The sequence below is a fragment of the Hesperophylax consimilis genome, chromosome 12 (genome assembly GCF_061612785.1).
Source record: "Hesperophylax consimilis isolate HC1 chromosome 12, BYU_Hcon_1.0, whole genome shotgun sequence".
Classification (NCBI taxonomy): domain Eukaryota; kingdom Metazoa; phylum Arthropoda; class Insecta; order Trichoptera; family Limnephilidae; genus Hesperophylax; species Hesperophylax consimilis.
The window spans coordinates 29,305,312-29,321,285 of NC_142847.1; the positions used below are offsets into that span (position 1 = coordinate 29,305,312).

The 15,974-nt window shown below is 33.2% G+C and overlaps 2 protein-coding genes across 4 annotated transcripts in view; both read right to left on the reverse strand.

Annotated features, from left to right (window-relative positions):
- The window catches only part of LOC149419453 (ketimine reductase mu-crystallin), a 105,806-nt gene extending 101,095 nt beyond the window's left edge, over positions 1 to 4,711 (reverse strand). The window contains exon 1 of the mRNA XM_089637831.1: positions 4,141 to 4,711. Coding sequence (XP_089493957.1) covers positions 4,141 to 4,512 — 372 coding nt within the window. The 5' untranslated portion in view covers positions 4,513 to 4,711. The remainder of the gene's footprint in view (positions 1 to 4,140) is intronic.
- Positions 4,712 to 8,760: 4,049 nt separating this feature from the next.
- On the reverse strand, positions 8,761 to 14,643 carry LOC149419454 (uncharacterized). 3 transcript variants are annotated; one of them, XM_089638311.1, is made up of 2 exons: positions 14,172 to 14,643; positions 8,761 to 10,310 (listed from the first exon to the last, which is right to left on the reverse strand). In XM_089638311.1, the coding sequence occupies exons 1-2, from the start codon at positions 14,372 to 14,374 to the stop codon at positions 9,275 to 9,277; spliced, it is 1,239 nt and encodes a 412-aa protein (XP_089494437.1). In that variant the 5' UTR covers positions 14,375 to 14,643; the 3' UTR covers positions 8,761 to 9,274. The 3 variants fall into 3 exon arrangements, with proteins under 3 accessions (XP_089494437.1, XP_089494436.1, XP_089494438.1); XM_089638310.1 differs by having other exon boundaries at positions 8,761 to 12,853; XM_089638312.1 differs by having other exon boundaries at positions 11,891 to 14,643.
- Between the last annotated feature and the right edge of the window lie 1,331 nt (positions 14,644 to 15,974).

Here is a 15,974-nt window from a genome sequence, read left to right on the forward strand (position 1 = left end):
AGCGCAGTTGTTAATCTTCAGTCCTTGGGGAGGAAGGTTTAATCCTCAGTCAAACCAAAAAAAATATTTTTAAATACATCTAATAAAAATAGATGCATTCTAGTAAAAAAAAAGTTAAAAACCAACAAAACACTTTTTTTAATGAAAAAAATTATAATAAATTAAGGTTATGTGAGGTTAGGTTAAGTTACGTTTTATTCTCTTGTTGATTTTTTTATTTTTTTTTTTTATTTATTGAAACATATAAACAAGGTTACAATTTTTTTAACAATATAAACAAAAATATATCAATCACTCTCCTAATAAAGCAGCTGCTTGTGTTTAGGAGAGGACAACAAAAATATTTTTACATTTGTTTAAATTAAAAAAAAAATATTAGTAATAAAACAAAAAAAAAAAAAAAAATAACAATAAAAGTAATAAAAATATAGGTTAGTTAATAAATGATTCAAAGAATTTAAAAGGCAAAAACATATTTCTAAACAATAAGTAAAGTTATGAGGTGGTACAAGAGTATTTTAATTTAATTTTTTTTTTATATTTTTCGTAGTTTTCTTCCGATCGTATATCAAGGGGTAATTTATTAAATAATTTTACACCCTTGAATATGTAGTGATGTTGTGCTGTTGTGGTTCGTGCTAGTGGCACGGTTAGTCCTCCAACAGATATTATTCTTTTGCTAATATTCAATTGTGGTAAATTATTTTGACTAAAGAAATCTTTATGTATTTGTAGAAGTGCAATTTTGTCATAAATTTTTGTAAGTGGGGGAACCGGGAAATCTTGAAAAACATTTATAGTTGGGTAGTAATATGGCTTTTTTAAGATGATTTTTATTAGTATTTTTTGAATAGTTTCCAGTGGGAGTAGGGATGATTTATATGCACCCCCCCAAGCCACGATTCCATATTGTAGGACAGAGTGCGCCAATGCATAATAAATATCTTTTAGTATTTTTAATGATACAATATTTCTTAGTCTAAAAAATATATAGATTAGTTTTCTCATTCTGTCTACTGTGGAATTTATTTGACTTTTCCATTTAATGTTATTATCAATAATTATTCCAAGATATTTTATTTCTTTTTTACTACTAATGTTTATACAGTTTGAATTACAGGGTGCGAATTTAAGGAGGCAATTTCTTTCGTGAATTTTTATGTTTAGATTTACATTTGAGTTATTCCCTGTTAGGCTATAAGGTATAAAATGGGTTTTTTCGACATTCAGTGTCAATAAATTTTCGTCAAACCATAGTTTAACGATATTTATTGCATTATTAGCTGATACTACGACCTCATTCCATGAATTTCCTTCAATAGTTATAACTGTATCATCTGCGTAAGATATGATGTTTCCAATGATTGGGAGTTGAAAAAGTTCATTAACATATAATATAAAAAGTAAAGGTCCCAAAACAGTTCCTTGTGGAATTCCAAAATCTATATTTTCTATTTCACTTAATTCGTTGTTTACTTTAACCTGTTGAGTTCTTTGATAGAGATAACTTTTTAACCATGTTTTAGCTTTGCCAGTAATTCCTATATTATTTACTTTATTAATTAATTTTGAATGTGAGACACTATCAAAAGCTTTACTGAGGTCAATGAATATACTTAAGCATTTTTGCCTCTATCTAATGTTTTGTAAATAATCTTAGTTTATGATTCCTTTATGTTATTTAAGAAGTTGTTGTTTAAAGTATTTATTTAGTATTGTTTTTCCCTGGTTATATTAAAATAAACTGGATGATAGTACCTACGTAATTTAAAATTAAAATAATTCAACACAGCTATTATAAAATTTGTAAAATTACTAATCCACTAGGCATTGTTTTGCAAAAATACGAACTGAATCTAAATAAGTCGGCCAACATTGTACATAATATTATTAATTTAACTATGTTCTTTAAAACACCCAACCTGGTGTAATAAAGGTTTGCTAAATACAAACATGTTTTCCAACAAACTGTTCATGTATACGTTTATAAATATCAACACAGTTACTGCACATTGCTTTGAAGCTACTTTCATAGTACATTTATCACTTATTTATTTATATATTCACCTAAAAAGGCTTTTACATAGAAATGATACATGATGCAGTGTACATAGGAGAATATCTGTATTATACAGGAAATACTGACAGTAAATAGATGTAATCCATTGTTAAGAAGGTACAAAATATACAATTGTAAAATTGTGATTACAAATAAAATGAGAAAATATTGAGATAATTATAAAAAAAAAGAAAACAAAATTTAAAAAAAAAACTAAATATGAAGCAATATTAGTAAAACGTAAGAGTAACATAAAGTAAAAAAAAAGAATTACAACAACACTACATATAAGACAAAACATTAAAAGTAATTTACCAACGCTACTCTAATTTGTAGGATTCGACAAAGTTTTGGTATAGATTATGCTTAATTCTATAAATGGAGTCAATAAATAAATCAATAGCACCCCCCTACTTGTTGCCCAGATCATGCATCCTATTGGTCAGTGAGTGTGTCTGATTTGCTATTATATACAATTAATGAACTTCGCTGTAAAAATTTCAACGGTAAATTGTATTTTACCTGCTTATATTGCACACTTGATTATGTTCTGTATTATAAAATTATTATTACTCATGAACACATGCCTATAATAATGCATACATGTAAAGAGCCTTCAAGGCGTGAATAAATCATATTATATATTTGCACAATGCACATAACCATAATCTCTAAAATAACGACACCATCGACTGAAGAGATACGTCTGAACAACTTTAATAACTACCCAAATATTGATCACTTCTCTATAATAACATGTAAGGGTACGCGATCATATAATATAAGCATTGTTACGAACTCATCTTTTTCCCCTTTAAAATAAATTAGAGACTTTTCTAGCAGACACTTTATTTTCGGATTGATATTTTAATAAAGAAAATTAATACTTTTTTTAGAAAGCTGAAAAATAGAGAAACTAATTACTTCATTTAATTTTTTACTTTTTTTAGATATATATAAAAAAGAGAAACATATTACTTCATTTAATTATTATTTTTTTTAGATAGCTGTAAAATATAAAAAAAATATTACCTTTCAAAGATAGCTGTAAAATAGTGAAAAGTATGACTTAATTTAATGATTAGTTTTTTTTAGATAGCTGTAAACTAGAGAGAATTATAACTTAATTTATTTTAACTTGTTTAGATAGCTGTACACTAGAGAGAATTATTACTTCTTTTATTTGAACTTTTTTAGATAGCTGTAAACTAGAGAGAATTATTACTTCATTATTTAAACGTTTTTGGATAGATGTAAAATAGAAAAAATGATTACTTCATTAAAAGCATTTGCTTTTGCCTGTTTTTCCTAAAACAATTCATAGTCAAATTTCAAAATTTGGACTTGAAAAAATTTTTAATGTGTTTTTCAAAACATTGAAAGATGTATCTATAGCAGAAAATAAAGGAAATTAGGTCACATTTATTTTTTAAATATTGAATTTATAAATTAATATTGTCTTTTTGAATTTCACTTTCGTTTTCGGGAATGAATAAATGCAAATCTTGAAAGGGGAAATTAACTCCCTTCCCGGAATCTGATAGAGCTGAAAGTCGGCGGATAGACTCGATGTCTATAGCAATGCATTCTATCAACTTTTGGTGGTAATCACGTACACACACGCGGACATATACGTATTTTTTCTGAATTGGATCACAGTACAGCAGTTAATATAAGAAATAAATGTCGGTCCTACACGGGGTTGTTAGGGCTGTTGATTCCAATTCCTGGAAAGGAAGGTACAATCCTCAGACCAACCAAAAAAAAGTTTTAATAGACATTTTAAAATAGATGTATTATAGTAAAAATACACCTTTTTTACATGTTGATTTTTGATAATAATCAATAACAATGTACAATAAATTAGTTTGTTATTTTTTATTAGCTATTATTTTTTTTTTTCAGCAACTATCATTCTTTCTATTTTTATACTATTTTCTGGGAGAAATAAAGATAATACATTTTTTTAAGAAAAGAGGATCTCCAGGGGACTGTCCATTTCGTAGATACATGGATTTAAAATACATGTCAGTAAATAATAAAATGAACAAAAACGTGTATGTTTCAATGAATTTTCTTACCGCAATAACTTTCCCTGTTTCATCGTCAAACAGCAAAACAGTTCCACCCGTTGTCGCCAGAGGGGGGTTTCTGTTGGCATTTCCACTAAAAGCCGTCAGCAATTTGCAGGCTAGTGAGGACTCCTGTTTTCCGTTCCCGAGATCCAAACCCTGAACGTAGCTCGGCATGCAAAGCAAGAAGTCACTCTTCCCTGGTAGAAACGTAAAAGTCCTGGGCGTCTGGACAGAAATGGGACCAGTTTTGGAACTTGTACTGCCATCTACCGACGTGTTTGAAATTGAAATCAATGCCTGTTTTACCGCTTTGAGTGTCAAGTCCCAGTTCAACAAATTGTCGACTTCTTCATCAGTTATTTTGACGAAATCTTGCATTTTCACCACGTATTTTCAACGTTTCCTTATTGATTATTCTTTCTATTAACGGAATAATTTAATTATTTTACTAAATAAACGTTTGTTAAACTCTTTGTGTCGATCAGTTGATGTCACTAATTGTTATCACTGGATACACTAATGCAAACAATATTTTTTTTTATCTATGTTGTTCATTAGTTAGACAAGAGATAGGAACTGGCCCGTAAATGAACTACTCACAACTGGCCGTAAACACAACAGTTTTAATATTATATCTGAACCGAATCTAAACTGATAAGGTAAAAAATTTAATAACATAATGTAAGTTTTTTTTATCTGAGTTCTTGCTACAGTATGACTATAAAACTTTAATGGAACACTTTTTTTAAATGTAATAACTCCACTGTTCTCTTAGTATTCAGATTATTTATATAACATGTGTACAGATAAATAATATTTCAAACCACCATGCTTACCTTACAGGTCATTTAAGATTAATGTTTTTTATTAGAGAAATTTAGATTCACTTTTGTAGAGGACATACTAGTATTGGAAACGCTTGTAAAAAACCTCAAAATGTAAGAAAGTCGATGTGGCAATTCAATTATAAATATCTTGGAGTGATTTTTCTTTAATTTTCACACACACAAGCACAGCTTATTTCTGAGAGTAAAAAAAAACATATATGTATTTCACTGTATTTTTTTTATGTGACACTTTACAAGAGCGCCCCTGTCTGTACAGTGTAAAGGCCTATGCACCCGGCAGGGCGGCGTTGCTAAGCGGGTTAAGGTAGGGGCTATAGGAAAGTATACCCGGAATATGTGTAGGAGGAAAAAACAGATGCCGGTAGCTCGTTCCACATACGAGCTCTCTTACACAAAACGAGTCGAAGAAGCGGCCCGTTCTCATGAAGCTAACTTCAAACGTGAGCGGGTGTTCCGCTCGTGTACGTCTAGTTTCACGCACGTGCATCGGTGCACCGGGATCAATGCTGCTAGCTCATCAAAGCAGGCTGTATTAAAAACCCCGTAGAACAGACTCAGCATGCCCACAATTTGTCTGCGCATTAGAGATGGCAATCGGTCTGTGTTAATCAGACGGACCGCCCTCCTTTGCACAGAATCAAGTGTGTTTATCAAATATTGTTGGGCTCCAGCCCATAGGTGACTTCCAAATTCAATTGTTGAGCATACTTGAGATTTTTACTTTAGGCAAAATAATAGCTCAACTAATTCAGTAACGGTGCCAATGCAGGCAAATTAATAGCTCAACTAACTCAGTAACGGTGCCAATATATAGGCAAATTAATAGCTCAACTAACTCAGTAACGGTGCCATTGTAGGCAAATTAATAGCTCAACTAACTCAGTAACTGTGGCAATATAGGCAAATTAATAGCTCAACTAACTCAGTAACGGTGCCAATATATAGGCAAATTAATAGCTCAACTAACTCAGTAACGGTGCCATTGTAGGCAAATTAATAGCTCAACTAACTCAGTAACTGTGGCAATATAGGCAAATTAATAGCTCAACTGACTTAGTAACTGTGTCAATATAGGCAAAATAATATCTCAACTAACTCAGTAACGGTGACAATATAGGCAAAACAATAGCTCCACTAACTTAGAAACGGTGCCAATATGGGCAAATTCAGTACAAACATGTTTTGTGTAAATGTTGTATGTTTACTTAATATTTATGCATGAACCAAAGCAATTCATATTGATACATTTTTAACATTATCACTTTACCAGCGTGCCTTCATTTTTTAAGATGATCGAGGTTTATTATTCTTTAATACCACAGCCCTATATTAAGATTAGTTCTAGCTATCGTTTTTTTAAACAATTGTTATTATTTGTGGTTCAGTACGATATTCTTGTGTATCTAAAAAGTTGGTGTAGAGAAAAACAAAAAACGGAAATGAAACCGCGTTGCCGCCATTGAGTTTTATTTGAGTCTACACACCTTGCAATATCATTGTAAAGTATTGATCCCGTGCGGAAAGTAGGAAAAGGGGGGTGGCGGCTGTCGAAGTCGCCCGAATCCTTCTGACCGAGAACGAACTCAACGAACGAGTCGACCGGTGGCCGCTTGCCGCCGTGCAAATACTCCATGACTTTTTAACATTAATAAGTGAATTTACACGACTACTCACAATGGTTAAACCCTCCTTAACGATGAAAGGTTATACCATTGCTTTCGAAATATTTTTCAGTGCACTTGTACAATGTCTCAACGTGCATGTCGGCATTTTAAAGTGCCCTGTGCCAAGCGCTCGTAATCGACTGATGCCCGAGATATCTCACATCGGACAATGATCCGATATGCGTGGCCCATACTTGGAACGCCTGGCTCTTTCTACATACCCAATGATTACCTCTGAGGTACCTACTCACAAATCACAATAGCACAATAGGTACATGCATTTTATGATGATTTTGAAAAATCGTGTGGATAAATATTTCTACTAAGACTACCAAAAAATTTTAAATTATATTTTTTTTAATTAATATAATCTTTTTTAAGATAGTGACTTCAGTAGGTATATAAAAATGCCCGGTCTCCTATTATATTAATTTATTTTCCTACAACTCCCATAGACTAAATTAGACAAGACACGTCATATTTATTTAAAAATAACCCCAACACAATTTTGGTTTGGTTCACATGCACATTTATGAAAAGGCCCACGCATTATGTCGCAATGCGAAATGGGCACTGTGCATTGCGTTTTACCTTTTGTTGGTCTATTTTGCTTCTCAGCTATGCTGGGCAAGTTCATTTTTTCAATCACAAAAATAACCGAGTTCCAAATATTTAAATTTGAATTATGTCCATATTACAACACCTCTGACAACAAATTCTCCGTGGTTTCGCTTACGAGTTTGAACGCTTGTACAAGGAGTTTAAACAGAGTTGGGTTGTTAAGTTCATCTTCATATTTGTGACGTACGCTACGTGGCGTTATTTTTAAAATGAATTTAACTAGACAGGGCTAATCTAGTATAATACATCAATGACAATTCCACATTGATTTTTTTTAAATAAAGCAACATTGAGACTTTTTGAATTTGACATTTAATATTAATTCAGAGTTGTTAGTAGCCAGCAATTGGCTATTGCAAATGTCTTTCTTGGGCGACTTCGACATCTTTCAACATTCACAGCTGTATATCACAATGTAACTGTTAAAAAACTACATTACATAGACTTAAATTCGACTCCGTCTCTCATTCAGGTGCAGAGATATTGCGGTAAGTAGGTACTCCTCGGGCGTCTCCTTTTTCTACCATTTAAACCGCTCCCTAAACACTTCTAGCACTAATAAGAAAAAACTTTTGGTAAATATTCGGAATCGCTAGACACGGATTATACGAAATATTTTTAAATAAAACCTTCTGATTTACCTTAATTACTATAAAAGGAATCTGAATGCATTTGGGAATTTTTTAATTTTTTCATTTTAATTTTTAATTACATAAAATAAAATTCGCTTTCGTTGTATAGGATGACAGCTGGAATGATTTCTGTTTATGACATTTTCTTTTGTTGGTATTCCTGATATGAGTAGCTAGAATTTTAACCATTTACTTTATGCAAATACTAGGTAGGTACTATTTTGGCCAAACTTCAACCCAACCTAACCTATAATAATCCAACCTACCCTATATCCTAACCTAACCTGTAATAACCCTGTATAATTTTGGATCCAGGTAGAAATTTAAACCACTTATTTCGCCAGAAATGTTTATTGCAGAAGAGGAAGAAAATTATAAATCAACCTATTTATTGACTTTTAGCAGGGGAGCATTTATGGCGACATCTATTGAAAAAACTATCAACTTATTTATTAACTTCAGTCCGTTGGAAAGGCAGAGACATCTATGCAAAGCCAACAAACTCCAATTTCTAACATAAACTCCCCCCGAAAAAAGGATTGGAGGTCATTTTTTCTGAAACAAACCCCAAAACATAAGAATAAAAATTAAGCAGCTAAATATCTACATATATGCCAAAATTAATTTGGAAGAAACAAAAATAGTAATTATTTACTATTACTGTTAATACAAAAAAAATTGATTAACAATAAATATTTGAAATAATAGGTAACCTATTTCTAAGCATAAGTTTAAACATAAGACTACTCTAAAAACGAAATGACAATTTCAAACTAACTAAAATTATACAAATTAATTATGAGATTAAAATTATTACTTTCGTTCAAATCAAATTCATGCAATTCACTAAGCTATTCTATACTATAATTTAACAACTAAGATAATTCCAATAACCTTGTTCTAACAGAAATCATAACAATAATCAAACATAAAACAAATAATATAGACAACACAACATGGAGCGCTGGTTTCCTGGTCATCCTTCTTAAGGGTTTGTGTTTTTCTATAGTTCATTACCACATTTATAATTAGTTTCTTCAGATGTATTTGTGTAGTTTGAAATTACATATAGCCAGCAGGCTATCTCGGTTTATAAGCGTTCATTTTTAAAGTGTTTTTTTTTTTTCTTGGTATATACGGATCTACAATCCTTTTTTTATTTTGTACATTTTTTATCAAACTCGCAAGTTTTATTGTTATCCACTTTTTTATGCACTGTTTTTACCTTTTATTTATTATTATTTCTTCCTTATCTTCTTTTAATTTATTATTATTATTTTTTATTTTTATTTATGATAATACACAAAAATTTTATATTGTTTTTATCACGAAACTTTTTATATTGTTTTGCACAAAACCTTTTTTTATTTTGCGCTTACTCAGCGTCTGGTCCGTTGGGTGGGGGTGTCGACATTTTCAACTCCTCGTTGTCATCCATTGGCAACAGACAGATCTTTGAAATGGCCCTCTGGATGATGCCTTTCGACGTGATGATGGTCGCCACGCGAACTCTTCCATCAGCGCCAGGATGAACGGCGCTCACACGTCCCAGCCTCCAGTAGCAAGAAGGGACGTTGTCCTCCTTTATTACGACCATGTCGCCAGACCGCATCTGCCTTTGATTCCTATTGGTCCATTTGCTTCTGGTTTGAAGTTCTGCTAAGTACTCCTTCCGCCACCTCGACCAGAAAAATTGTACAATCTGGATTAGTTTTTGGTAATTGTTTAATCGATTGAATGTGATATGTTCCAAATTTTGTTCTGGAATCGCCGCCAAACTAGTTCCTATTAGAAAGTGACCGGGAGTCAAGGGATTAAGGTCATAAGGATCATTTGATAAGGGAGACAGTGGCCTGGAGTTTAAGCAAGATTCAATTTGACACAACACCGTATTAATCTCTTCATAAGTTAATGAAGCGATACTGGTTATTCTTTTTAAGTGATGCTTAACTGACTTTATCCCAGCCTCCCAGAGCCCCCCAAAGTTCGGCGCACGAGCTGGTATAAATTGCCATTGTATTCCTAATGTGGATAAATAATTATCAATTTTATCATTAGACATATTTAAAAAATTATAAATTTCTCTTAGTTCATTATTAGCCGCTTTAAAATTGGTTGCATTGTCCGAGAACATTTTGCTTGGTCTACCACGACGCGAGATAAACCGTTTCAAAGAGTTTAAAAAACTCTCTGCGCTCAAGGACAGCACAGCTTCTAAGTGCACGGCTTTAGTGACCATGCATACGAATAAGCAAATATATGATTTAACGCTATGTGATTTTCTGTGAATACCCGACTTTATTAATATTGGTCCACAGTAGTCCACTCCTGTTATCTGAAATGGCCTACATTCAGTTATTCTTTCAGCTGGCAGGTCGGCCATCAACTGCTGTTCGGATTTGGGATTACATCTATAACAAATTATACATTTTTTTATTATTTTTTTTACAATATTCCTTCCCTTAATCGGCCAAAATTTCATTCTAATCAACGCCAATAATGACTGCGTTCCCGAGTGTAAGTTCAAGTAATGATAGTGTTTTACAATTAACTCTGTTAATTTATGATGCGAAGGTAACAAAATTGGGTGCTGCTGGCCTTCGGTTACCATTTTACCTTTGGAGAGCCTTCCCCCCACACGAATTAGATCCCTTTCAATAAAAGGATCTAATGACTTTAGTGCACTATTCCTAGGTATATTACCTCCATTATTTAAAACTCGAATTTCGTCTCTGAAACAGTATGATTGCGCCCGAGATATTAATTTGTTTACTGAATTTTCCAACTCACTAACTGTCAATTTACTATAGCGGCGCTGCGAAGGGTTTCTACAATTAAAAATAAATCTATTAAGGTATGCTGTTACTCTCTGTAATTTGGAAAAATTGGAATATCTATCAAAAATGTCCCAGTCCTGTTTCACAGCAGATAACAGTGCCGAGCTTGTTTTGATCTCTGGTGGATCAATACAAAATGAGTTGGAATTTGGCCAGCACGCTGAATCCAACGTCAGCCAATCTGGACCATGCCACCAAATGCTGGAAATTAATAACTGTGAAACGCCGATTCCTCTGGAAAGCACGTCTGCTGCATTGTCTTCTGACCGTACATGGTTCCATTGCTCCGGCTGACTGGTTTCCTGGATTTCCGCCACTCTATTAGCAACGAAAGTGTTCCATCTTACCGGCTGATCCCTGATCCAGCACAGTACTATTTGGGAATCACACCAGTATGTAGTAGGTATATCCGGAGTACATAGAGCATCTTTAATGTAATTCACTAGTCTTGTCAGTAATACGGCTCCACATAATTCTAACTTGGGTAGAGAAACACTTTTCAAAGGCGCTACCCGTGATTTGGACATTATCAAATTGGAGTACTTCTTACCCAATTTGTCAGTAGACACCATATAAACACAGGACGAATATGCCTTTTCTGAGGCGTCACAAAATCCATGTAGCTGTAAATTTACATGATCTTGACATATTATCTTTCTACCTATTCTTAAATTATTTAATTGAGGCAGTTCATTCACATATACTTCCCATGTCTTCAACATATTATATGGAATGGGCTCATCCCATTGAAGCTTTGCCTGCCACAATTTTTGCATCAATAATTTAGCAATAACAGTAACAGGACCTATTAATCCTAACGGGTCAAATATGGACGCAATGCATGACAGTATTTGTCGTTTGCTATTAATTGGATTTTTTAATAACTTCACTGTGTATAGGAAATTATCCTGCTGATTGTTCCAAGACAGGCCTAATATTTTGTTGTCATTTGAATCTGTACTAATAATCATATCTGACATGTTTTCTTCCTTCGAACATAACGAGGGCAAATTCGACCGCCATTTCCTTAAGTTCATCCCAGCGGATGCCATGATGGATATTAGTTGTTCTTTAATTATTAAACAGTTTTCTTCAGTTTCATCTCCAGTAATTAAATCATCCACATAAAAATTATTCTTTATAATCTGACTGACCTTGTGGTTTGATGATATATTTTCATTTCCCAGCTGTTGGAGGCATCTAGTTGCCAAAAATGATGACGGCCCCAGACCGTAGGTAACGGTGTTAAGTCGATAATGCTGAATTTCCTCCTCCGGGAAATTTTTCCATACTATTCGCTGTAGATCTCTGTCTTCGGGTCGCACCAATACTTGCCTGTACATTTTCTCAATGTCGGCTGTTATCGCGTACTGGTGTTTTCTGAAACATATCAATTGTGCGGCTAAATCTTTCTGTAAAACAGGTCCTATCATGAGAGCATCGTTTAACGATATACCATTGGATGATTTTGCTGAACCGTCAAATACCACTCGAGTCTTAGTGGTAGTGCTCGATTCTTTCAATACTGCATGATGTGGCAAATAAAAATAACAATCTTCATTAGAAGGTGCTTCGCACCGGGTCATGTGACCCAAGTCTATATATTCTTGCATGAATTCTTTATATTTTTTCATCAGGTCAGGATTTGAAGAAAATTTCCTTTGCAAATTGCAAAGTCTTTTTTCCGCCATGGGCAGCGTTTCTCCCAACTGTTTAACACAGGGGCGCTGTGGTAAGCTTACCATGAAACGACCATTGTCATTCCTTTTATAAGTGTCCTTGAAAATCTCCTCGCACGCTCGCTCCTCATGGCTCCGGTGCTTCACCGGTTGGAATTCTTCTAATTTCCAGAAGTTTTCAATCTGTTTATGGATTATATTTAATGATAGTTGACAAGATTTTACTGGCCTTTTTATTTTTGTTGTGACGATGGGTCCTGACACCAGCCATCCGAATTCAGTTCTCTGTAATATGGGTCCTGAGTCTCCATTTCGAAGTTGATCTTGCTTCATAATTTCCCAAAAGATTTCCGCTCCGAGTAGCATATCTATGGAGCTTGTTTCATAGAAGGCAGGATCCGCTAACTGAAGACCATCAGGTATGTTGGCATCCTTTTTCTGTAAAGAAATTTGCGGCAGATGACTTGTTACTTCTTTCAAAACGAGACATTCTATGTCTCTTTCATACGGTGAATAGTTCGAGAAAATTCTTAAATTTATGCTATTTTTAATATTCAATATTTTGTTTTGGATTCCGGTAATCGGTATGTTTGCCCTTTTGGGTTTTAATTGCAACCTTGTTGCAAATTCTTCTGTTATAAAATTGGACTGAGAACCACTATCCAATAAAACTCTAGCCTTAATCAAATTTCCGTTATTATTCAACACTTTAATAACGGCGGTAGATAACAAAACAAAACTATTAGATATTTTCGTAGAGTGATTTGTAACTAAAGGTTCATTATTTGATGTTGATGGTGAATCCTTATCCTGAGACTTCGAATTATCTGTTTCCTTTTTTAAATGCAACAAAGTATTGTGCGAGTTATTTTCGCATATACGACAATTGTATTTACTTTTACATTCTTTTAGCTTATGACCCAAGCACAAACATTTCAAACACGCATTTACTTGACGTATCTTTATAATTCTATCCTTAGTATTTAATATTAAAAATTTTTTACAATTATAAACCTTATGATCGCCTTTGCAAATAATACATTTTGTCATTTGAGGCGTTAAAGAAATCATAGCTTCTTTTCGGTATTTGAAAGGAAAAGTTTTATTTTGATTAAATTTTCCTTCAGTAATCCCAGCAAATTCTAAAATCTGAACTCGATCTGATAAATATTTTATAAACTCTTTATATGTGGGTAGATTCTCTTTTGTGGCAAATACTTCCCAATGATGTCGAGTTTCACTATCTAGTTTTCGCGACAATAAATATATTAACATGATATCCCAATTTTCGGTGGGTATATTTAACTTATTTAACGATTTTAAATGTAATTCGGATTCATCGATAAGATTCCTTAATGCTACGGAATTTTCAAATTTTATTTCAGGCAATTTAAATAATGCTTCAACGTGCTTATGTATAATAATTTTTATATTTTGATAGCGAGAAGTTAACATTTCCCATGCAGTATGATAGTTCTCCTGGTTATTTGGAAGTGAGGTTAATAATTTAGCTGCGTCACCTTCGAGGCATGATCGCAGATAATACAATTTTTGAATAACTTCTAAAGATGGATTATTATCAACTAAAGCAACAAAAGTATCCCGAAAATTCAACCATTTTTCGTAACTCCCATTAAATTTTGGCAACTCAAGTATAGGCAAACGTATGTTATGTGATGTTGTATTCTGAACTTTATTTAACAATTTATCTTTAGCCTTAGCAACAAGATTATAATATAAATTTTCAAATGCTTGCCTTTCTGTTTTGGTTAATTCTTCCGGCGAAATTGCTTCTATGTTATCTTGTAATGAGTCGAAAGTGTCTAAAATTGGTTCAAGTTTCTTCAATCTGACTTCAATTTCAGATTGCGACAAATTATCACCGTTTATATATTCATTGAACCTAGTTAATTTCGCCTTGCAAATTCCACGCTGGTTAATCAAAGTTTTGAGATCCATTTTTAAATATCAAGAAAGGAGGTATTCACAGAACGTATTGTCAAATGATAATCACTTGTAATCAATCACTACACGTGCACTGTCCTTGATCACAGAACTTTACTAACTAACCGATAAACAATGAATTTTATCTGAATTTTATAAATGCAACAGCTCGATGGCTGTCAAAAAGAAAACAATTTGACACTATTGTTATTCTCTCCACAATCTCCACCGCGCATGCGTCAGCTTGCTTCGCGGCTGGGTTGGTGTTTTTACCGACTCGCGGTAACTTTCTTGGTTTAAACTAACGGATTTTCAAATATAACCGCTCGTAATAAATCTTTTAAGAAATTTAAAATACTTGCTTTGTATTCTAACTTCTTTTTATATTGTTGTAACAATTATTATTGCTTACTACAATTTCGATGATGGGTATGAAATCAATTCAAACAACACTTGGTAACAATCAGCCCGATTCAATTTTAAAACAAACAAAGAAATACGGCTGTGTAATAAATCATGCTCTCCTGCCTGGGAAAATAAGGTAGGTATATGGGATATGGTCACTTGCCCGTTTTTCTGAAGATCCCCTCTGATGTTGGATGTTGAAGATGTTTGCTGGTTCTTTTATCATCCGCGATTCAATCGATAATACGGATGCGGCACGAAGGTCCAATGTATAATTTTGGATCCAGGTAGAAATTTAAACCACTTATTTCGCCAGAAATGTTTATTGCAGAAGAGGAAGAAAATTATAAATCAACCTATTTATTGACTTTTAGCAGGGGAGCATTTATGGCGACATCTATTGAAAAAACTATCAACTTATTTATTAACTTCAGTCCGTTGGAAAGGCAGAGACATCTATGCAAAGCCAACAAACTCCAATTTCTAACAAACCCAACCTAACCTAACCTATAATAATCCAACTTAACCTATATCCTAACCTAACCTGTAATAACCCAACCTAACCTAACCTATAATAATCCAACCTAACCTAACATAACCTATAATATCCGATTCCGAATAATTACCTTTACATGTCTATTTTGATTAAATAGGCAAATTTCAAAATGATATGAAAGATTAGAGTCGAATTTAAAGGTGGGTCCTATGAGTACTTTTCGTTACTGGGTACAATGAGTACAGGTACAGAGAAATACCTGGTAAAAATACCGGTGAAAAAATACTCAAAAGTATTTAATACCGACCTGAGGATTGATTCAGAATTAGTAATTTCTAAAACTGCACTCACATAAATTCTACCCACATATTCCCAACAAATTTTCTACGTAAACTTGATTCCCCCATTAATTATTCAAAATCCATGGGGGGTTGTTTGTTAGAGAATTTTTGTGAATTACTTACCCATCAAAAATAAAAAATTCCCATCAGGAATACCCATTAAAAATACCCATCAACCGTCGAATGGAGGGGAGGCAATTTGAGATATGGCTTGTAGAAGAGAAGATATTTGTTTTGAGAGGGACAACCTAAAATATGATCTTAAGTTTCCACTTCTATCACAGAATGTACAATCCACCTAAAATATGATCTAAAGTTCCCACTTCTATCACAGAATGTACAATCCACATAAAATATGATCTAAAGTTCCCAC

Coding starts and splice junctions, on each gene's coding strand:
- LOC149419454 (XM_089638310.1), bottom strand. CDS start 12,781: ATGCTACTCGGAGCGGAAATCTTTTGGGAAATTATGAAGCAAGATCAA.